The 23,087-nt window shown below is 33.0% G+C and overlaps 1 protein-coding gene across 3 annotated transcripts in view; it reads left to right on the top strand.

The window, feature by feature from the left end:
- Window positions 1-22,589, top strand: part of LOC127718873 (importin subunit beta-1-like) — a 75,707-nt gene extending 53,118 nt beyond the window's left edge. For 2 of the 3 annotated variants that reach the window (XM_052224926.1, XM_052224925.1), the window contains exons 16-24: window positions 12,440-12,508; window positions 12,819-12,969; window positions 15,381-15,463; window positions 16,287-16,394; window positions 16,957-17,100; window positions 17,692-17,797; window positions 18,296-18,410; window positions 19,146-19,304; window positions 20,017-22,589. In XM_052224926.1, coding sequence (XP_052080886.1) covers window positions 12,440-12,508; window positions 12,819-12,969; window positions 15,381-15,463; window positions 16,287-16,394; window positions 16,957-17,100; window positions 17,692-17,797; window positions 18,296-18,410; window positions 19,146-19,304; window position 20,017 — 936 coding nt within the window. In that variant the 3' untranslated portion in view covers window positions 20,018-22,589. Of the gene's footprint in view, window positions 1-12,439; window positions 12,509-12,818; window positions 12,970-15,380; window positions 15,464-16,286; window positions 16,395-16,956; window positions 17,101-17,691; window positions 17,798-18,295; window positions 18,411-19,145; window positions 19,309-20,016 lie in introns of those variants that run through there. The other variant, XM_052224924.1, reaches the window with a different exon arrangement.
- Window positions 22,590-23,087: the final 498 nt, after the last annotated feature.

Genomic DNA, 23,087 nt, shown 5'->3' with positions numbered 1-23,087 from the left:
TCAAAAATTGAATTATTGGGGTTCTTTGATATGCCAAATCTAACCGTGTTTTTAGATGTTTAATTTGGGTCCCGTTTTTATACGACCGCAAAAATTAAAAATTTTTTGGTCGTATATTGGTATGACGTTGGCGTCGTCGTCGTCCGGCGTCGTCGTCGTCCGGCGTCGTCCGAAGACACATTGGTTTTCGCACTCTAACTTTAGTTTAAGTGAATGGATCTCCATGAAATTTTACCATCAGGTTCAATACCACGAAAGGAAGGTTGGGATTGATTTTGGGGGTTATGGTACCAACAGTTAAGGAATTAGGGGCCAAAAAGGGGCCAAAAATAAGCATTTTTGTAACTTCCAGACAATAACTTGTGTGTAAGTGTATGGATCTCTCTGACATTGTACCACAAGGTTCCATATCACAAAGGAAAGGCTGTAATTGATTTTGGGGGTAATTGCCTCAAAATTTTAGGAATTAGGGGCCAAAAAAGGGGCAAAAAACAAGCATTTTTCTAGTTTCATGAAAATAACTTGTGTGTAAGTGTTTGGATATTTCTGAAATTGTACTACAAGGTTCCATATCACAAAGGGAAAGCTGGAATTGAGTTTGGGGGTAATTGCCCGAAACGTTTAGGAATTGGGGGCCAAAAAGGGGCCAAAAATAAGCATTTTTCTAGTTTCCAGACAATAACTTGTGTTCAAGTGTATGGATCTCTCTGAAATTGTACTGCAAGGTACCATACCACAAAGGGAAGGCTGGGATTGAGTTTGGGGGTGATGAATCATAAGGGGGTTCAAAAAATTTGGGGGGGGATTTTTTTTTTTTCTTTTTTTTTCTTTTTTACCTTTTTTTTTCCTTTTAAAATTTTCCATTTTAAGTTGGTTATTTCTGATTAATATTTAAAAGCAAATAATAATGATATGGTAGGAGATACACACCAAACAGGATGTGTAAATTATTATCTAATAAGTATTGTGCAATAGCAAGAAATTTTCAATTGCACAGTATTGCACAATAGCAAGAAATCTTCAATTGCACAGTATTGCGCAATAGCAAGAAATCTTCAATTGCACAGTATTGCGCAATAGCAAGAAATATCCAATAGCACAATATTGCGCAATAGCAAGAAATTGTCAATTGTACAGTATTGCGCAATAGCAAGAAATATTCAATTGCACAGTATTGTGCAAAAGAAGATACTTCGTATAAATTGCTTATTTCTTGATCAATTTCAATGGGGTTTTATTCTTGAATTCTTGGGGTTCTTTAATATGCTGAATCTAACCGTGTATTAAGTTTTTGGATTTTGGGCCCCGTTTTTAAATTGGTCCACATTGAGGTCCAAAGGGTCCAAAATTTAACTTTGTTTGATTTCATCAAAAATTGAATTATTGGGGTTCTTTGATATGCTGAATCTAACCGTGTATTTAGATTCTTAATTTTTGGTTCCGTTTTCAAATTGGTCTACATTAAGGTCCAAAGGGTCCAAAATTAAACTTAGTTTGATTTTAACAAAAATTGAATTTTTAGGGTTCTTTGATATGCTGAATCTAACCGTGTATTTAGATTCTTAATTTTTGGTTCCGTTTTCAAATTGGTCTACATTAAGGTCCAAAGGGTCCAAAATTAAACTTAGTTTGATTTTAACAAAAATTGAATTTTTAGGGTTCTAGGGTATCAAAAATCTAAATACATGTTTAGATTTTTGATTATGGCCCCAGTTTTCAAGTTGGTCCAAATCCGGGTCCAAAATTAAACTTTGTTTGATTTCATCAAAAATTGAATTATTGGGGTTCTTTGATATGCCGAATCTAACCGTGTATTTAGATTCTTAATTTTTGGTTCCGTTTTCAAATTGGTCTACATTAAGGTCCAAAGGGTCCAAAATTAAACTTAGTTTGATTTTAACAAAAATTGAATTTTTAGGGTTCTTTGATATGCTGAATCTAAACATGTATTTAGATTTTTGATTATGGGCCCAGTTTTCAAGTTGGTCCAAATCGGGGTCCAAAATTAAACTTTGTTTGATTTCATCAAAAATTGAATTCTTGGGGTTCTTTGATATGCTGAATCTAACCATGTATTTAGATTTTGGATATTGGACCATAATAGGTGAATGTCAAATTTAAAATTTTTAAGTTCTTAGACCACATTCATTCTGTGTCAGAAACCTATGCTGTGTCAAATATTTAATCACAATCCAAATTCAGAGCTGTATCAAGCTTGAATGTTGTGTCCATACTTGCCCCAACTGTTCAGGGTTCGACCTCTGCGGTCGTATCAAGCTGCGCCCTGCGGAGCATTTTATTTAAGTTGGTCTTCATTGAGGTCCAAAGGGTCCAAAATTAAACTTAGTTTGATTTTAACAAAAATTGAATTCTTGGGGTTCTTTGATATGCTGAATCTAAACATGTGTTTAGATTTTTGATTATGGGCCCAGTTTTCAAGTTGGTCCAAGTTGGGGTCCAAAATTAAACTTTTTTTGATTTCAACAAAAATTGAATATATGGGGTTCTTTGATATGCTGAATCTAACCATGAATTTAGATTTTTTATTTGTGGGCCCCGCTATCAAATTGGTTCATATTGAGGTCAAAAGGGTCCAAAATTAAACTTTGTTTGATTTCATCAAAAATTGAATTATTGGGGTTCTTTGATATTCCAAATCTAACCGTGTATTTAGATTTTTAATTTTAAGTCCTGTTTTTTAAATTGGTCTACATTAAGGTCTAAAGGGTCCAAAATTAAACTTAGTTTGATTTTAGCAAAAATTGATTTCTTGGGGTTCTTTGATATGCTGAATCTAAACATATGTTTAGATTTTTTATTATGGGCCCAGTTTTCAAGTTTGTCCAAGTTGGGGTCCAAAATTAAACTTTGTTTGATTTTAACAAAAATTGAATATATGGGGTTCTTTGATATGCTGAATCTAACCATGTATTTTGATTTTGGACATTGGACCATAATAGGTAAATTAAAAAAATTCAAGTTCTTAGACCACATTCTTTCTGTGTCAGAAACCTATGCTGTGTCAAATATTTAATAACAATCCAAATTCAGAGCTGTATCAAGCTTGAATGTTGTGTCCATACTTGCCCCAACTGTTCAGGGTTCGACCTCTGTGGTCGTATCAAGCTGCGCCCCAGCGAAGCATTTTATTATAGCCTTATGATGTAGTTGAATTATTTAATACTTTTATGATGTGTTTAAATGGGGTTTTATCATGTTTATGGTTGCAAATTTATTGTTTTAGTATAATAAACTCCATTTAAAATTTGCCAATAAAAAAAATTTTTGTTTATTTTTAGCTATGATTATGATGTCATTTTCTATTTTACTTTTATGGTTGCAAAGAAATTTTTATTTTTAGATATTACTGTTAAATGATGCTGATTAAGGTTTTTGCTATGTTTAGCCATGACTATGATGTCATTTTCTATTTTAATATCTGTTATGATGTATTTAAATGGGCTTTTATGGTTACAAAGGAATTTTATTTTTAGATATTACTATAAAATGTTGCTGATGCTGATTACGGATTTTGTTTATTTTTAGCCATGACTATGATGTCATTTTCTATTTTAATACCTTTATGATGTAATTTCCATTTTTAGATATTACTGTTAAATGATGCTGATTAAGGGTTTTTTGCTATGTTTAGCCATGACTATGATGTCATTTTCTATTTTAATATCTTTATGATGTATTTAAATGGGCTTTTATGGTTACAAAGGAATTTTATTTTTAGATATTACTTTAAATGTTGCTGATTAAGGATTTTTGTTTATTTTTAGCCATGACTATGATGTCACTTTCTATTTTAATACCTTTATGATGTATTTAAATGGGCTCCCATGTATTTAGATTTTTGGTTATTTATACATGTTACCAAATTGGTCCACATTGAACAAAAACGGTCCAAATTTCAACTTTATTACATTACATCAAACATTGAATTCTACATATTCTTTGATATATTGAAATTAACAAACAATTTAGTTTATGGATATTCCACCATAATAGGTAAATTAAATTTTTTCCAGTTCTTACACCACATTCATCCTGTGTCAGAAACCTATGCTGTGTCAAATATTTAATGACAATCCAAAGTCATAGCTGTATCAAGCTTGAATTTTGTGTCCATACTTGCCCCAACTGTTCAGGGTTCGACCTCTGCGGTCGTATCAAGCTGCGCCCCAGCGAAGCATTTTATTAGCTTATAACTCAACAAGAGTGCACACGCTGAAATGTCTCGCCTTCTTTACTAATCATTGATATTATGTTGATAGTCCTAAATATAAAGCTTTATTACAACTGTCACATAAACTTAACATTAACCAAGTAAACTAAACATTGACCAATGAACCATGAAAATGAGGTCAAGGTCAGATGAACCATGCTAGGCAGGCATGTACAGCTAACAATTCTTCCATACAACAAATATAGTTGACCTATTGCTTATAGTTTAAGAAAAACAGACGAAAACACAAAAACTTAACACTGAGCAATGAACCTTGAAAATGAGGTCAAGGTCAAATAAAACCTGCGTGACTGACATATAGATCATAAAATATTTCCATACACCAAATATAGTTGAACTATTGCATTTAGTATTAGAAAAAAAGACCAAAACTCAAAAACTTAACTTTGACCACTGAACCATGAAAATGAGGTCAAGGTAAGATGACACCTGCCAGCTAGACATGTACACCTTACAATCATTTCATACACCAAATATAGCTGAACTATTGCATGCAGTATTAGAAAAAAAGACCAAAACTCAAAAACTTAACTTTGACCACTGAACCATGAAAATGAGGTCAAGGTCAGATGACACCTGCCAGCTAGACATGTACACCTTACAATCATTCCATACACCAAATATAGTAGACCTATTGCATACAGTATAAGAAAAACAGACCAAAACACAAAAACTTAACTATAACCACTGAACCATGAAAATGAGGTCAAGGTCAGATGACACCTGCCAGTTGGACATGTACACCTTACAGTCCTTCCATACACCGAATATACTAGACCTATTGCTTATAGTATCTGAGATATGGACTTGACCACGAAAACTTAACCTTGTTCACTGATCCATGAAATGAGGTCGAGGTCAAGTGAAAACTGTCTGACAGGCATGAGGACCTTGCAAGGTACGCACATACCAAATATAGTTATCCTATTACTTATAATAAGAGAGAATTTAACATTACAAAAAATCTGAACTTTTTTTTCAAGTAGTCACTGAACCATGAAAATGAGGTCAAGGACATTGGCCATGTGACTGACGGAAACTTCGTAACATGAGGCATCCATATACAAAGTATGAAGCATCCAGGTCTTCCATCTTCTAAAATATAAAGCTTTTAAGAAGTTAGCTATCCCTATGTCGAGCTTTCTGCGACAAAAGTCGCAGGCTTGACAAAAACCAAAGCATTAAGAGCAAATCTGACATGGGGTAAAATTGTTCATCAGGTCAAGATCTATCTGCCCTGAAATTTTCAGATGAATCGGACAACCCGTTATTGGGTTGCTGCCCCTGAATTGGTAATTTTAAGGAAATTTTGCTGTTTTTGGTTATTATCTTGAATATTATTATAGATAGAGATAAACTGTAAACAGCAATAATGTTCAGCAAAGTAAGATTTACAAATAAGTCAATATAACCGAAATGGTCAGTTGACCCCTTTAGGAGTAATTTCCCTTTATAGTCAATTTTTAACCATTTTTCGTAAATCTTAGTTATCTTTTACAAAAATCTTCTCCTCTGAAACAACTGGGCCAAACTAAACCAAACTTGGCAACAATCATCATTGGGGTATCTAGTTTAAAAAATGTGTGGCGTGACCCGGCCAACCAACCAAGATGGCGGCCACAGCTAAAAATAAAACATAGGGGTAAAATGCAGTTTTTGGCTTATAACTCAAAAACCAAAGCATTTAGAGCAAATCTGACATGAAGTAAAATTGTTTATCAGGTCAAGATCTATCTGCCCTGAAATTTTCAGATGAATCGAACAACCTGTTGTTGGGTTGCTGCCCCTGAATTGGTAATTTTAAGGAAATTTTGCTGTTTTTGGTTATTATCTTGAATATTATTATAGATAGAGATAAACTGTAAACAGCAATAATGTTCAGCAAAGTAAGATTAACAAATAAGTCAACATGACTGAAATGGTCAGTTGACCCCTTTAGGAGTTATTGCCCTTTATAGTCAATTTTTAACAATTTTTCGTAAATCTTAGTAATCTTTTACAAAAATCTTCTCCTCTGAAACTACGTGGCCAAATTAAACCAAACTTGGCCACAATCATCTTTGGTTATCTAGTTTTAAAAATGTGTGGCGTGACCTGGTCAACCAACCAAGATGGCCGCCACGGCTAAAAATAGAACATAGGGGTAAAATTCAGTTTTTGGCTTTTAACTCAAAAACCAAAGCATTTAAAGCAAATCTGACATGAAGTAAAATTGTTTATCAGGTCAAGATCTATCTGCCCTGAAATTTTCAGATGAATCGGACAACCCGTTGTTGGGTTGCTGCCTTTGAATTGGTAATTTTAAGGTAATTTTGCTGTTTTTGGTTATTATCTTGAATATTATTATAGATAGAGATAAACTGTAAAAAACAATAAATGTCGGCAAAGTAAGATCTACAAATAAGTCAACATGACCGAAATTGTCAGTTGACCCCTTTTGGAGTTATTGCCCTTTATAGTCAATTTTTAACCATTTTTTCGTAAATCTTAGTAATCTTTTACAAAAATCTTCTCCTCTGAAACTACTGGGCCAAGTTAATTATAGATAGAGATAATTGTAAGCAGGAAAAATGTTCAGTAAATTAAGATGTACAAACACATCACCATCACCAAAACACAATTTTGTCATGAATCCATCTGCGTCCTTTATTTACTTTATTTAATATTCACATAGACCAAGGTGAGCGACACAGGCTCTTTAGAGCCTCTAGTTTCAGTATGTGTCTATTACCATTATGCAAAATTATCTAAAAAAATGGTCCTTGGTTGTAGGGATATTTTGAAAGTCCCTTCCTACCCTCCCACACACATTTTAATGGAATAGCCCTAAAGAGTTTGGAGATATTTTTAGAATCCAACAAGTATTCTACCAATTATGTTTCTCAACTGAAACATTTTTTTTCCATCAACATTTGAGCACAAAAATTGAATTTTCATATTCTTATCCATTCTCTCTTTCTCCTCCTCCCTGGTACCTCATTTCCATAGAGATTATTTGGCCCTGCCCCGTCAGTCATTGTCTAATGACTAAAAGTTGACAAGGGTGTTACTGTTTAAGTTTCAATATTTGTGTTTTACTATTGAAATTATATTCAGGTGAGACATATATTGTAATCATCAGGTTTTTTTATACGACCGCAAAAATTAAAAATTTTTTGGTCGTATATTGGTATGACGTTGGCGTCGGCGTCGTCGTCGTCGTCCGAAGACACATTGGTTTTCGCACTCTAACTTTAGTTTAAGTGAATGGATCTCCATGAAATTTTACCATAAGGTTCAATACCACGAAAGGAAGGTTGGGATTGATTTTGGGGGTTATGGTACCAACAGTTAAAGAATTAGGGGCCAAAAAGGGGCCAAAAATAAGCATTTTTGTAACTTCCAGACAATAACTTGTGTGTAAGTGTATGGATCTCTCTGACATTGTACCACAAGGTTCCATATCATAAAGGGAAGGCTGTAATTGATTTTGGGGGTAATTGCCTCAAAATGTTAGGAATTAGGGGCAAAAAAAGGGGCAAAAAACAAGCATTTTTCTAGTTTCATGACAATAACTTGTGTGTAAGTGTTTGGATATTTCTGAAATTGTACTACAAGGTTCCATATCACAAAGGGAAAGCTGGAATTGAGTTTGGGGGTAATTGCCCGAAACGTTTAGGAATTGGGGGCCAAAAATAAGCATTTTTCTAGTTTCCAGACAATAACTTGTGTTCAAGTGTATGGATCTCTCTAAAATTGTACTGCAAGGTACCATACCACAAAGGGAAGGCTGAGATTGAGTTTGGGGGTGATGAATCATAAGGGGGTTCAAAAAATTTGGGGGGGGGGGAATTTTTTTTTTTCTTTTTTTCCTTTTTTTTTTCTTTTAAAATTTTAAATTTTAAGTTGGTTATTTCTGATTTATATTTAAAAGCAAATAATAATGATATGGTAGGAGATACACACCAAACAGGATGTGTAAATTATTATATAATAAGTATTGTGCAATAGCAAGAAATTTTCAATTGCACAGTATTGCACAATAGCAAGAAATCTTCAATTGCACAGTATTGCGCAATAGCAAGAAATCTTCAATTGCACAGTATTGCGCAATAGCAAGAAATATCCAATAGCACAATATTGCGCAATAGCAAGAAATTGTCAATTGTACAGTATTGCGCAATAGCAAGAAATAATCAATTGCACAGTATTGTGCAAAAGAAGATACTTCGTATAAATTGCTTATTTCTTGATCAATTTCAATGGGGTTTTATTCTTGAATTCTTGGGGTTCTTTAATATGCTGAATCTAACCGTGTATTAAGTTTTTGGATTTTGGGCCCCGTTTTTAAATTGGTCCACATTGAGGTCCAAAGGGTCCAAAATTTAACTTTGTTTGATTTCATCAAAAATTGAATTATTGGGGTTCTTTGATATGCCGAATCTAACTGTGTATTTAGATTCTTAATTTTTATACGACCGCAAAAATTGAAAATTTTTTGGTCGTATATTGGTATGACGTTGGCGTCGTCGTCGTCGTCGTCGTCTGGCGTCGTCCGAAGACACATTGGTTTTCGCACTCTAACTTTAGTTTAAGTGAATGGATCTCCATGAAATTTTACCATAAGGTTCAATACCATGAAAGGAAGGTTGGGATTGATTTTGGGGGTTATGGTACCAACAGATAAGGAATTAGGGGCCAAAAAGGGGCCAACAATAAGCATTTTTGTAACTTCCAGACAATAACTTGTGTGTAAGTGTATGGATCTCTCTGACATTGTACCACAAGGTTCCATATCACAAAGGGAAGGCTGTAATTGATTTTGGGGGTAATTGCCTGAAAATGTTAGGAATTAGGGGCCAAAAAAGGGGCAAAAAACAAGCATTTTTCTAGTTTCATGACAATAACTTGTGTGTAAGTGTTTGGATATTTCTGAAATTGTACTACAAGGTTCCATATCACAAAGGGAAAGCTGGAATTGAGTTTGGGGGTAATTGCTCGAAACGTTTAGGAATTGGGGGCCAAAAAGGGGCCAAAAATAAGCATTTTTCTAGTTTCCAGACAATAACTTGTGTTCAAGTGTATGGATCTCTCTGAAATTGTACTGCAAGGTACCATACCACAAAGGGAAGGCTGAGATTGAGTTTGGGGGTGATGAATCATAAGGGGGTTCAAAAAATTTTGGGGGGGGATTTTTTTTTAAATTTTTTTTTTATTTTTTTCCTTTTTTTTTTCTTTTAAAATTTTCCATTTTAAGTTGGTTATTTCTGATTTATATTTAAAAGCAAATAATAATGATATGGTAGGAGATACACCCCAAACAGGATGTGTAAATTATTATATAATAAGTATTGTGCAATAGCAAGAAATTTTCAATTGCACAGTATTGCACAATAGCAAGAAATCTTCAATTGCACAGTATTGCGCAATAGCAAGAAATCTTCAATTGCACAGTATTGCGCAATAGCAAGAAATATCCAATAGCACAATATTGCGCAATAGCAAGAAATTGTCAATTGTACAGTATTGCGCAATAGCAAGAAATAATCAATTGCACAGTATTATGCAAAAGAAGATACTTCGTATAAATTGCTTATTTCTTGATCAATTTCAATGGGGTTTTATTCTTGAATTCTTGGGGTTCTTTAATATGCTGAATCTAACCGTGTATTAAGTTTTTGGATTTTGGGCCCCGTTTTTAAATTGGTCCACATTGAGGTCCAAAGGGTCCAAAATTTAACTTTGTTTGATTTCATAAAAAATTGAATTATTGGGGTTCTTTGATATGCCGAATCTAACCGTGTATTTAGATTCTTAATTTTTGGTTCTGTTTTCAAATTGGTCTACATAAAGGTCCAAAGGGTCCAAAATTAAACTTAGTTTGATTTCAACAAAAATTGAATATATGGGGTTCTTTGATATGCTGAATCTAACCATGTATTTAGATTTTTGATTATGGGCCCAGTTTTCAAGTTGGTCCAAATCGGGGTCCAAAATTAAACTTTGTTTGATTTCAACAAAAATTGAATATATGGGGTTCTTTGATATGCTGAATCTAACCATGTATTTAGATTTTTGATTATGGGCCCAGTTTTCAAGTTGGTCCAAATCGGGGTCCAAAATTAAACTTTGTTTGATTTCAACAAAAATTGAATGTATGGGGTTCTTTGATATGCTGAATCTAACCATGTATTTAGATTTTTGATTGTTGGGCCCCGTTATCAACTTTGTCCACATTGAGATCAAAAGGGTCCAAAATTAAACTTTGTTTGATTTCATCAAAAATTGAATATATGGGGTTCTTTGATATGCTGAATCTAACCATGTATTTAGATTTTTGATTATGGGCCCAGTTTTCAAGTTGGTCCAAATCGGGGTCCAAAATGAAACTTTGTTTGATTTCAACAAAAATTGAATATATGGGGTTCTTTGATATGCTGAATCTAACCATGTATTTAGATTTTTGATTATGGGCCCAGTTTTCAAGTTGGTCCAAATCGGGGTCCAAAATTAAACTTTGTTTGATTTCAACAAAAATTGAATATATGGGGTTCTGTAATATGCTGAATCTAACCGTGTATTAAGTTTTTGGATTTTGGGCCCCGTTTTTAAATTGGTCCACATTGAAGTCCAAAGGGTCCAAAATTTAACTTTGTTTGATTTCATCAAAAATTGAATTATTGGGGTTCTTTGATATGCCGAATCTATCCGTGTATTTAGATTCTTAATTTTTGGTTCCGTTTTCAAATTGGTCTACATAAAGGTCCAAAGGGTCCAAAATTAAACTTAGTTTGATTTTAACAAAAATTGAATTTTTAGGGTTCTTTGATATGCTGAATCTAAACTTGTATTTAGATTTTTGATTATGGACCCAGTTTTCAAGTTGGTCCAAATCGGGGTCCAAAATTAAACTTTGTTTGATTTCAACAAAAATTGAATATATGGGGTTCTTTGATATGCTGAATCTAACCATGTATTTAGACTTTTGATTTTTGGGCCCTGTTATCATTTTTGTCCACATTGAGATCAAAAGGGTCCAAAATTAAACTTTGTTTGATTTCATCAAAAATTGAATTCTTGGGGTTCTTTGATATGCTGAATCTTACCATGTATTTAGATTTTGGATATTGGACCATAATAGGTGAATGTCCAATTTAAAATTTTTAAGTTCTTAGACCACATTCATTCTGTGTCAGAAACCTATGCTGTGTCAAATATTTAATCACAATCCAAATTCAGAGCTGTATCAAGCTTGAATGTTGTGTCCATACTTGCCCCAACTGTTCAGGGTTCGACCTCTGCGGTCGTATCAAGCTGCGCCCTGCGGAGCATTTTATTTCTCTTTGATATCAGGATCTCTATTAGAACTAAACAAAAATTGAATTAAATTTTCTTATTGTCTAGTTGAAAGAAAATTTTAACTATGAAAACTGCAAAGTTTTGTATAAATAAAATGTTTATCTACACTTAAAGGTTATTCTCGGACTTCATTTTGTGATTTATATGCCCCCGCCGTAGCTGAGGGGGCATTAAGTTTTACCCTTGTCTGTCTGTCCGTCCTTACGTCCCAAAGTTGGTTTCCGTTCTCTAACTTTAGTTTGCCTAAACTAAATGTTATTAAACTTATACACAATGCTTATTACCACCAAACACAGATCAAGTTTAAAACTGGGTGCCGTCACGATAACGGTTTTTGAGTTATGCCCCTTTATAAACATAAAAATTGCTGTGTTTTTCGTTTCCGTTCTCTAACTTTAGTTTGCCTCAACCAAATGTTATGAAAATTTTACACAATGCTTATTACCACTTAATACAGATCAAGTATGAAATTGGTTGGTGTCACTTTTACCGTTATTGAGTTATGCCCCTTTATAAACATAAAAATTGCTGAATTTTTCATTTCCGTTTTCTCACTTTAGTTTGCCTCAACCAAATGTAATGAAACTTATACACAATGCTTATTACCACAAAACTCAGATCATGTACAAATTTGGGTAGCATCACTTTTGCCGTTCTTCAGTTATGTCCCTTTATATCTTTATATGATGTGCAAGCGGGGGCATTATCTGTGTCCCATGGACACATTCCACATTTATTGTATTTTATACTGCTGTCTTCAGTGTAAGCCATTGTCCTCTTGTACAGAATAACTGGTAATGTAATTAGGATTAATTGTTTTAATAACTATTTTTGATTTTTTTTCCCCAGAATATAATGATGGCATCAGATAAAGCTCAGTACAATGATTTACAGTCCCTCCTGTGTGCAACTTTACAGGTATGTACTATCCCAATCTCACGTTGTTTTGTTAGAATGAGTTACATTTAACCCAAGGTCAATGGGCGTAATTGACGTCATTGAACAATCGGTTCTTACTTCATTAGTTTCTTTGTACTATCACATTCAAATAACATATTTAATTTAATGTCTTATTGTGTGCAAGAAAGAATTCAGAACATTTTTTTTTTTTTTGTGCAAGTATTTGAAGAGAGAAAAAAGGTTGGAAATGTTGCAACAATAGAAAATGTGATGTAACAATATTTTATTTCTGTGAACATGAATTATGAAGAGTGAATCTGACTTTCAGAGTGTTTTAAGAAAAGTAACTCCAGAAGATGCACCTAAGATATCCGACCAAGTTATGAGTGCTTTATTACGTATGTTGAGTAGTTCTGCCCAAATAAAAACAGGCGGGGTACAGGAGGATGTTCTTCTGGCTATATCTACGCTAGTAGAAGGTATGTAAAAAAATCCAAAAAGGAATGATAGTAAAAAAGAAAAGATCTGGAACTATATGGAACCAGTGATTTTGCTAGCACTCGTCATTTTCGTCATTTACGTCATTTACGAAAGGTTTTCAAAATGACAAAAGTTTTTCAAATCAATTTCGTCACTTAAATTTGAAAAGTGTAAAAATATTTTCGCATGAAAATATAATTCTACCTGTCTTCATGTTTTTGACAAGTTTATGACCCTCATTAATGTTTACCACAGGTGTTATAAGTTGTGATTACAGGTAATCCGCTTATCACCATTGGCAGGGTCACTAATCCGTTAATTAATAAACCTCTCAAATTATTGACCATCATAATTATTTTTCACAGGAAAATCGGTCAGTCGGCATTTCAATTTCAATATTTCTCAAAGGACCACAATTTGCAGTTCATTTATCATAGTTTCGTCGTTTGAACAAAATGTTTTCCCAAGCGGACAGTTCGCATTTTAATTTCAATATTTCTCAAACGATCACAATTTGCAGTTCGTTTGGCGTAGTTTCATCATATGATCGAATTTTCGTCATATTTTATAAAACTTTTCATCAAAAACTTTCAACAATTTCAATTAAAGAGAAAGAACTTTATTCAAAACATTCAGAAATATTTCCATGAGTCAAACAGGTGCTTCCTTTACTATGTACTGCGCATGCGTGAAAGTACTCTTATAAATTAGACATTATAACGTAAAAACGAAATCATTTAGTATCAAAATAAACGAATGAGACAAATATATTTCTTACTAAGCAACTTGATTTAGAAATACTAATAATTCCTGCCTTTTGTTAAATACGAACCAATCTGTAGATGAATCCGGATTCATTCTGAATTTATTATCCTCTTGTCACTTCCTGTTTTCATTTCGTTTAAAAATCGAAAGTAAACGTGGTCTATTCTTGATTAATTTACATCATACAGTCATTAGAATCGTTCCAACAAGGATTTGTACAAATCCTTGGTTCCAAGTTTATAGAAATGAATTCCAAATATCGATTTAACCGTTTTTACAAGGATAATTATTATGCAGTGAAATAGTCGTTACAGGTTCATTTATGCAGTGATTCCTGGTTTTAAAAAGAAGGTACCCAACTGTTGTTGATCAGGAATGTCCCCTGAAAATAACTGAAGTGCCATTGTAAACTAGAAATCCGGATCCTTATTAGATCTTATCATAATCTTCATATTTATGCACCACATCTATCAATAGTTATCAAAGGTACCAGGCTTATAATTTAATACGCCATATGCGCGTTTCGTCTATATAAGACTCATCCGTGACGCTCAGATTAAAATAGTTATAAAGCCAAAGAAGTACAAAGTTGAAGAGCATTGAGGACCCAAAATTCCAAAAAGTTATGCCAAATACGGCTAAGGTATGCCAAATACGGCTAAGGTAATCTATGCCTGGGATAAGAAAATCCTTAGTAATTCGAAAAATTCATAATTTTTGTAAACAGGAAATTTATGCAAATTATGCAATAACTTCCTGAGCTTGCCTAAGTCCTTCAAAGATGTATAGCTATTAATACATATCTTTGGTCCATTGCTATTACCCAAAAAAGGTTGATTTTCATCTAGCACAAAAGTGACTAAAGCCCTCAAAATTCTAGCTGAAACCCTGATGAACAATGTTATAAATACATAGAATAGAAGCAACTTACACCTTGCTGCAAGTGACATAAATTCAAATCATACAGATAACCTCAGACATAATTGATAATTGAAAGCAGTAAGGAGTTGTATTTATGTAATTCTGGTGATATCGTAATCTGTAATGCTATTTCTTACTTGTATATTAAAAAATGGCTCAGACACGGGTTTAACAAGGGATTTCCTGCTGGCTAGTAAATTTTATACAAGGCCAGCTTAAGCCTAATGTATATTACTGGCAATGCTAGCTTAAATCATACATTTACACTATTTGCAGGGTAGTCAATTTAAAGAGCTTGGCCAGTTTGACAAATCTTATTTAAACCCTACTGATAAAATCTAGTATATTTGAAAACACGCCTCGAGAAGAACCCGATGACATTTTTCTACTGACAAAATCTACTTGAAATTACAACGATCACAAAAAAATGTGCATACATCAGTTTGCACCAAAATCTTTTCCAACTACTAGTCTGAAGACCAATATTCCGATATTTTTCTTGTGTGTCTAAACAAAATTTTGCAAATACTTACTAGTCCGAATATAGTTTTATTAGTCAGGGGCATCAGACTAGGTAACGGTGCAGACTGTACATTGAAAACATCACTTTACAAGGAGCTTCTCTATTAGATGATGTTAACTAAATCTAGCCTAGAAGAATATTTAGAATAGTTCAATGGTCTTCTTTAATTATTTTATGATGTATGTATACTTTATTTTACAGTTCTTGGTGAAAATTTCTTAAATTACATGGAAGCATTTAAACCATACTTGGGAGTCAGTTTAAAAAATTTTGAAGAATATACAGTAAGTAGTATTAACAGCTGGAAGTAATAAGATATCAACATATTGTTTCCATATACTTGTCCAGTTTAACCATGTGGAACTGGAGACATATATGGACATGTATCATGTTTAAAATATGTTTTCAAAGTTTATTTTATTACTGTCAATTCAGAAATTTTGTGAAGTTTTTATTAGAAAATTGTGTCATGATGTTTTGCAAAAATGAAACCCACTTTTTAAAATTTGATAGTATTATTGTATGTAGATTTTTCTGAAATCCTGACAATTAATCTCGCTTTTTTATCAATTGTTCAACAATTGCAATACTAAATGCACTAAAAATTAATAGGTATTTTTCAGTAATAATGTGTCTTGAAATTTAAAATAACATTTTAACAAAGAAGTCTATTTCAATAGAGAATGTTTATATTTCATATGGTTTGAGGTCTATAAGTATATTGTTAAGATATGTCAAGCTTTAGGTCAGAAAATACAACAAAACTTCTCTATTTCAGGTCTGTTTAGCTGCTGTTGGTTTAGTGGGAGATTTTATGTCGAGCTTTAGGTCAGAAAGTATTAAAAAACTTCTCTATTTCAGGTCTGTTTAGCAGCTGTTGGTTTAGTGGGAGATTTATGTCTAGCTTTAGGTCAGAAAGTATTACAAAACTTCTCTATTTCAGGTCTGTTTAGCAGCTGTTGGTTTAGTGGGAGATTTATGTCGAGCTTTAGGTCAGAAAGTATTACAAAACTTCTCGATTTCAGGTCTGTTTAGCAGCTGTTGGTTTAGTGGGAGATTTATGTCGAGCTTTAGGTCAGAAAGTATTACAAAACTTCTCTATTTCAGGTCTGTTTAGCTGCTGTTGGTTTAGTGGGAGATTTATGTCGAGCTTTAGGTCAGAAAGTATTACCTTACTGTGATGAGATTATGATGATGTTGTTAGAAAATTTAGGTGTAAGTAGAATCTGTACTACAGTTCCAGTAGATTTTGCTATTTAGACCTGTCCAGATTCAAAAATATTATTCGCTTTTCAGTGTTTACAAATTTTATATAGCATCGTGTTCAACAGGGAATTTTGAAAGACTATCTTGTATCTAGAAATTAAAGCAATCACATAAACACAATCTATATGGGAAAAAAAAATTCATATACATGTAGCATTACATGACCATGATGTGAAAAAGCTTTAGAGAGAACACTGCTGTTTGAATCCACCTGAAATTAAACACTGATATCTTGTTTAGTACTGCTGTAAAATGTTCATTTTCCAAAAGTAAAGTGTCATACCCATAGTGAAAGGTTTTGAAAAACGAATATTTAGAAAACACTACACAGAAAGACTGAGCAATATGGGCCCCATCACAAAATTGGAGTGATCTCTGTTGCTCAAAAACCGTAAGCAGGTGGCACATGTCAGGTAGTTCAGTGATTTTACAATCAACAAAACAAAAGGATGATTAAGCAACTATTAGTATGTGATTTTTACTTAAATTTTATGTTCCATTGTCTTTCCAGAATTCCACAGTCCATCGATCAGTAAAACCACAGATTTTATCAGTATTTGGTGATATAGCATTAGCCATTGGTCCATACTTCAAAAACTATTTAGAATATGTTTTAAATACACTACAGCAAGCTTCTCAAGCTCAGGTGGATAAGGTAAGATATGGTTTAGATGTATTCCAGGGTGAAAAGGGTGGTGCTCCCAAATTAGATGCTTAGATCAACATATGAGCTTCAGATACATTTATAGGGATAAAAATTATATCAGAAGAATCTAAAACACACAAAGCATGTACACATAGGTATAAAGTCAGTCTCTACAGCATCTATATTGAGGGTAACTGCACGACATTTTTTCAATCTCTGATGAATTCACTAGCATTCAAAACAGGTCACTATAACATCTATCTTGAGGGTGACCACACAACAGTTTTCCATAAACAGCAATTTATGACAGTATTAGATAACTTTGGTAGATATAATTTATTATTTGTTGAAATTACTCTGCCGGTGTGATCTTGCATGCACAGATGTAGCGTTGACATGTTGAAGGCCTCACTGTGACTGAGTTTAAGAACAGTAATAAAACCACTTCATTTGCTATAGGTTTTTTTTATGCGACCATTTATTTTCTGTCCCGAAATAATGTACTATATACTTTCTTTTCCGTTTCCTTATTCTTTAAAGTAAATACCTAATGCGGAACGGTTCCATCAAACCTTTAATGTGACAACTTTTGTGTTTCAGACGGATTATGATATGATAGATTATTTAAATGAATTACGTGGTGGATGTTTAGAGGCCTACACAGGAATAGTCCAGGGATTAAAAGGTGAAGGAGAACAACCAAATGGTGGGTACAATGACATACTAGTAGAAATCATTAAAAGGACGTGTGTATACGTCAATGAAACAGTAACACGACCACTAAAAGAAAAACACAAGACATCTAGATGTCCACATACAGTCTTCCTAGAATAGACATGTATTTTTCAAATAAAACTTTTCTTTGAAAGGTGGAATTGACATTTTTGAACAGCACCTTTATACAATTATATATTTCAACCCAAAAAAAAAAGTCTTTTGGGAAAATGCTCGCCTGGAGTGGGGGATGGTGGATTTAATCTCTTGCTGTATCAAACTAAATTCTTGTATTGGTATTTGCTGCTTCTTTCCTTAGCACAGGACATTTAGAAATAAGAGCAAAATTATTTCAAGGCCAAATTCCTGACTTGGTACACATGCCTATCCATATTTACACATTTGTTTTTAATACATCCCCCACATAGGATATATAATGTTGTTAAACATTAGATGTCTACTAGAGTCATAAATTTATTCTCTGTTTCAGCTGATGTAAATTTAATACAGCCCCATGTAGGACATATAATGTCGTTTATGGAACATATAGCATTAGATGAAGACCATAGTGATGAAAATGTAGCAGCTGCATGTGGTTTGATAGGGTAAATATTACCTGGAAATTCTTGTAATCCTTTTTTACTATAGTTCAAAGGACGACAAGCATCCATAAGTTAATCGGGACTTTCCAATTATATTGGAGATCCTGAATAAGTAAAATCCTCTTTATTGTGAAAACAATCTGACATGTTTTTTTAATTCTGAACTCTCTAATGCCGTGAATATTACATATAGTACACATGACCCTCCACACATGTGAAGGCTAAAATCTCTTGGTGTTCTTAGATATTCGATTTTGGCACACACTTAATAGAAAACTGTCATCAAGTCGTATATTATTATGCCCTGTCTGCATTTGATAGAAGGGGGCATGTTCTCTGGTCTTGTGTATGTGTCTGTTTGTACCTTATAGGGTTAAAGTTTTTGGTTAAGGTAATTTACCATGAAACCTAGTACGCATGCTATATATGTATATGTCAAATTCAGTTTTTGACTGATTTTTTCTGTCACACTTTTCACAGAAACTAGTGAAGAGAACAACTTCATAATTAGTCAGCAGATTGACAGTAAGGAATTGTGACTTGTGAGCACTTTTTGGATCTGTTAGATCCCTATTTTCTGTTTTCTGATACTTTAAATTTCGAATGTATGTTTAACGCAACAATGTGTGAATTCTTGTTGTAGTGACCTTTCACTTTGTACAACATTTGACTTTAGTTTGTTACTATTAGTTGACAAGGAACTAATCAATGACCTTATAATCTAACTTATTTTTGCAGTGACCTCTGTACAGCTTTTGGTGCTAGTATGTTGCCATTGGTTGACAAGGAACCAATCACAGGACTCATTTCTAAAGGTAGAAGAGGAAAAGCAAGCAAATCTAGAACATTAGCCACATGGGCCACAAAAGAAATTCGCAAATTGAAAAATGCTTCCTGGTGAGTAAATTGATGCCGCACACAAAGAATACAAATTTAAACTATTCCATTAAAATGGATCAGGGAGGGTAGGAGTTCAAAACTTGTCTATTTTCCACTAGTTTTAGCTAACTAACTAGTCATTGTTTTTTATGTTACCTGAAAGAGACCAAAATTTGAAATGAGGAGGTTATGAGAAAGGCCATTATTTAGCCCTTCAAATTGCAAAAATATTTAATTCTTGTGATGTCACTGTAAGAGAAAAAGCATGTCATAGTTGACATATTTAATTTTGAAAAATCTATTTTACCAAAGTTTTTTGTTTAATTAAAATAATGAGCAGCCTCATGATGCAAAATTTATTTGATTCACATAAGTATTAAGTACAAGATGTCAATGAAAAAAGCAACCCAACTACACAAAAAAACAAAAGAATCGGTTTTGATTAGACCCTTGCTCATATAAAAAAAAAAGAAGAAAAGATACAAAAATTAGATAAGATGATGTTCACTTCAGATTTATTCCTTTTTGTCTCATTTTAAAAGAAAAGGGCTGACCCCTTGCACAAATCATGTAAACATCAAAATACCACTGTATGTATTGAATATAGCAATACATACTAAAAATATTTCAAGCTTATTGTTTCATTTCTAGTATACAGTTTGAAAGAATAGATTGGATATGTTCTTTGTTGTTTTATCCAATGTGTTGAAATTTGTTTTCTCAATTTCAGATAAAGAGCCAGATCTGAGTTTTAGGAACAAATTAGTGTGGGACTTGTGTATAACCATCGTCCTGCATGCACACAACTCGTGTTTTTTTCGAGTTATGTGAGAGAGGTGGGAGAGAGAGTGTACGATTCCGTCTCCATAGTGACACTTATTGAAGTGCTAATTATTGACCTGAGATATAAATAATCATGATGTAATCACATTCTATTTATAGACATTGTTCAACAATGAGAGAGTGTGATATCTTGCCGTGTTGCCATTGGAAATGAAATCAAAGAGAGGCAGGTCTTGGTCTATTTTGCAGTGGCTTTATAAATTAATGAAATAGTTTATGGATAGTAACATATAATATGCTTCTGTAGAAAAATGCCTAACAATTTTACAGTGTTTTGATAATGAATTTAAGTTTAGCTTACATTAGTAAAACATGGCATTTAAATTAATTTTTTTTTAACAAACAAAAATTAAATGCAAGATGAATGTGTTGGATGGATTTACACCATTTGCTATACATTGATGCAATTTCTTGAGGCTGAGAGGCTGGTGTAAACAACTGATCTTCAGTGAGTGACAAAATCCTATCGGATACCAAACGAGCAAATGTACCTGGTTGTGAATCACTTATATAACAGTAATGTCATTGGTAGAAGTTGACTTACGACCTGAATCTCTTTGCTGCCAAATAATTTATGAAGCATGAAGATGATTAGTTTAAAACTCAGATTTTAGCAATTTTCAGCTCAATTTTCAATTATATAACAGATATCTGTTAAATTATCTTCTGCATTAACCTGGAAAAATCTGCTGTGAATTTGAACAAGAGTTGCCTCTCTTTTGATTTCCCATCAACACGTGTCCTACTGACTCATATAATTAGAGCATTCCATCATTACAAGCTAGTGTGGAGGCGTGAAGAACACGAGACGTTCGAGAGATGAAATATTCTGCACAATACATTGTAGCGCGAGGCAGATGTTTCTCCAGGAGGATGTACGGGAGTTGGTCTATCGAGCAGCAATCTAAATACACCATGGATTTTCGTTTATTTGTTTCCTGGTCATTTCTAAGTCTTTCTAATCACCCATGGTTGTTGAAAGATCGTTGGCTCATAGACATTGAGAGATCTAGAAATCTTCATCAGCTTTGAAGCATGACGCAAATAAATATTTCAAAGGACACCATTTAATATTTGGATTTGAAATATCGTAATCATTTACAAAATGATTGTAGAAGTAGCTGCTATGAATAAGTGTTCATGTCTTCAGAACTGAATATTTGTGTAAGAAACACCTTATTCAGATGTTATTTTGATTTTTCCAAGTATTTCATAAAAATTGAAATTTTTGCTCATATTTCAGCCAGTTTTAACCTGCATCTGGTAAATATGTGTAATGTTTTTCTTGAGCAATAATTTTTTTATGGGGAAAATCATTTAAATGAAATTATTTGTTTAGCCTAAAATATAAACTTGGGAAAATAGTGTCAACTGAATCTGGTGTTTCGCTATTATTTGAGATATTTTTTGTTACAAAAATTTCAGTTGTTCTGACTGCTTCTAACATAAGATCTGTGGAATATTTTCTTCTCCTGATATCACATTTTTTTTTAAATCCTGATGTTTAACAAGTTTTGGTTAATAGATGACAATTCTTGATTTTCAGTTTATTTCAAAAGATAATTTAAGTTGTATGGATTTTTCTGAATGAGTATTGATTCCTTTTAAACAAAAATTGTATCTGTGAAGGGAAGACTGTACTGTACTTCAGAAAAATCTTTATGTTTTGGAAATGTAGGTGCCAATGTTTTACAAAACAAAAAGTTAGATATATTGCTTACGCAAACTTGTACAACAATTGTGATAATATAAAGTGCTAGATATTTTTGTACTTTTAAGTGCTAAAATCAAATTTATGTGAATGAGTGCTATACGGAAGTACTAAGACTGTTACTTAAATATATATGATATGAGGGTTTATCACTTAAGGCTGTTCCATTAAAACATGCATGGTACCCAGGGAAGGCCCTTTGAAAACAGAGATACCACCCATAGAAGCAATTTTAGAGTCCTGCATACATTTAAACCCGTACAACAATATTTCACACCCACCCATAGTGGCAAATTTAAGTTGCCTTCCTTGGGTCCCATGTATGTTTTTATGGAACAGCCCTTAAAGAATTACAAGTCATTGTTAAAAAGTACTATATCTGAATTACAAGTCATTGATAAGCGACTTAAAAGTCGTCAGTAAAAAGTACTGTTTCTGAAAAATATGTATTTTGTTATGAATATGGCCTAATTGAATATGTATGACTTTCTTTCTACATAGACAATAATTTGTACTTTTGGGCATATTTCAGTTGTAAAACAGATCAGAAATTCACCAAATAGTGGGATATATACTAAGTCTTTCATTTGTAAAAATTCCTAGATATTCATTGTTTTTAAAGGCATGTTTTGTGTATTCTTTAAGATGAATTGTTACTTTTCCTTTTGGAAGCCACATGTTATTTAAAAATGTGAATATGTGAACTTACTTATTTGAGAAGGTATAAATAAATTAAATTTCTAAATTCATGAATTATGATAAGTTCAAAAATATGTACTGCATTACAAAATAAAAAATAAGGAGATGTGGTATGATTTCCAACAAGATAGCTATCCATCTGTGTCAAAATGATAAGGATATATATCGGGTCACTGTTTGGCCTTAAACATGACCAAAACCCATACTGTATAGCTATAAAGGCATGACAAAATAAGATAATACCAATGGCCTGATTTCATGTTTCTTTTTCAAGTGGTCATTATTGATGTGTTTTTTTTTGTGTTGGAACCAAATGATAATCCTCATTGCTATTTTGGATTCTGTGACACTTGACCAATGCCTACATAAGAATCACCTTTGCTGTGTGGTGTTTGAAATCTATTGTGACCTAAAAATCAAAGTAATACAAGTCTAATATCTTGTAATGGAGGGCAAATAGTGATAAAGTCTATTGTAAGAGATATAAGGAAGGCATTGCATATTTATTAACATGCCCTAACTTTAGAAATTTAGGATTTTTAACGGTA

The sequence above is a fragment of the Mytilus californianus genome, unplaced genomic scaffold, assembly GCF_021869535.1.
Source record: "Mytilus californianus isolate M0D057914Y unplaced genomic scaffold, xbMytCali1.0.p SCAF_10, whole genome shotgun sequence".
NCBI classification, from domain to species: Eukaryota; Metazoa; Mollusca; class Bivalvia; order Mytilida; family Mytilidae; genus Mytilus; species Mytilus californianus.
Note: the sequence above shows the minus strand (reverse complement) of the source record. Positions and strands in the feature narration are given on the sequence as shown.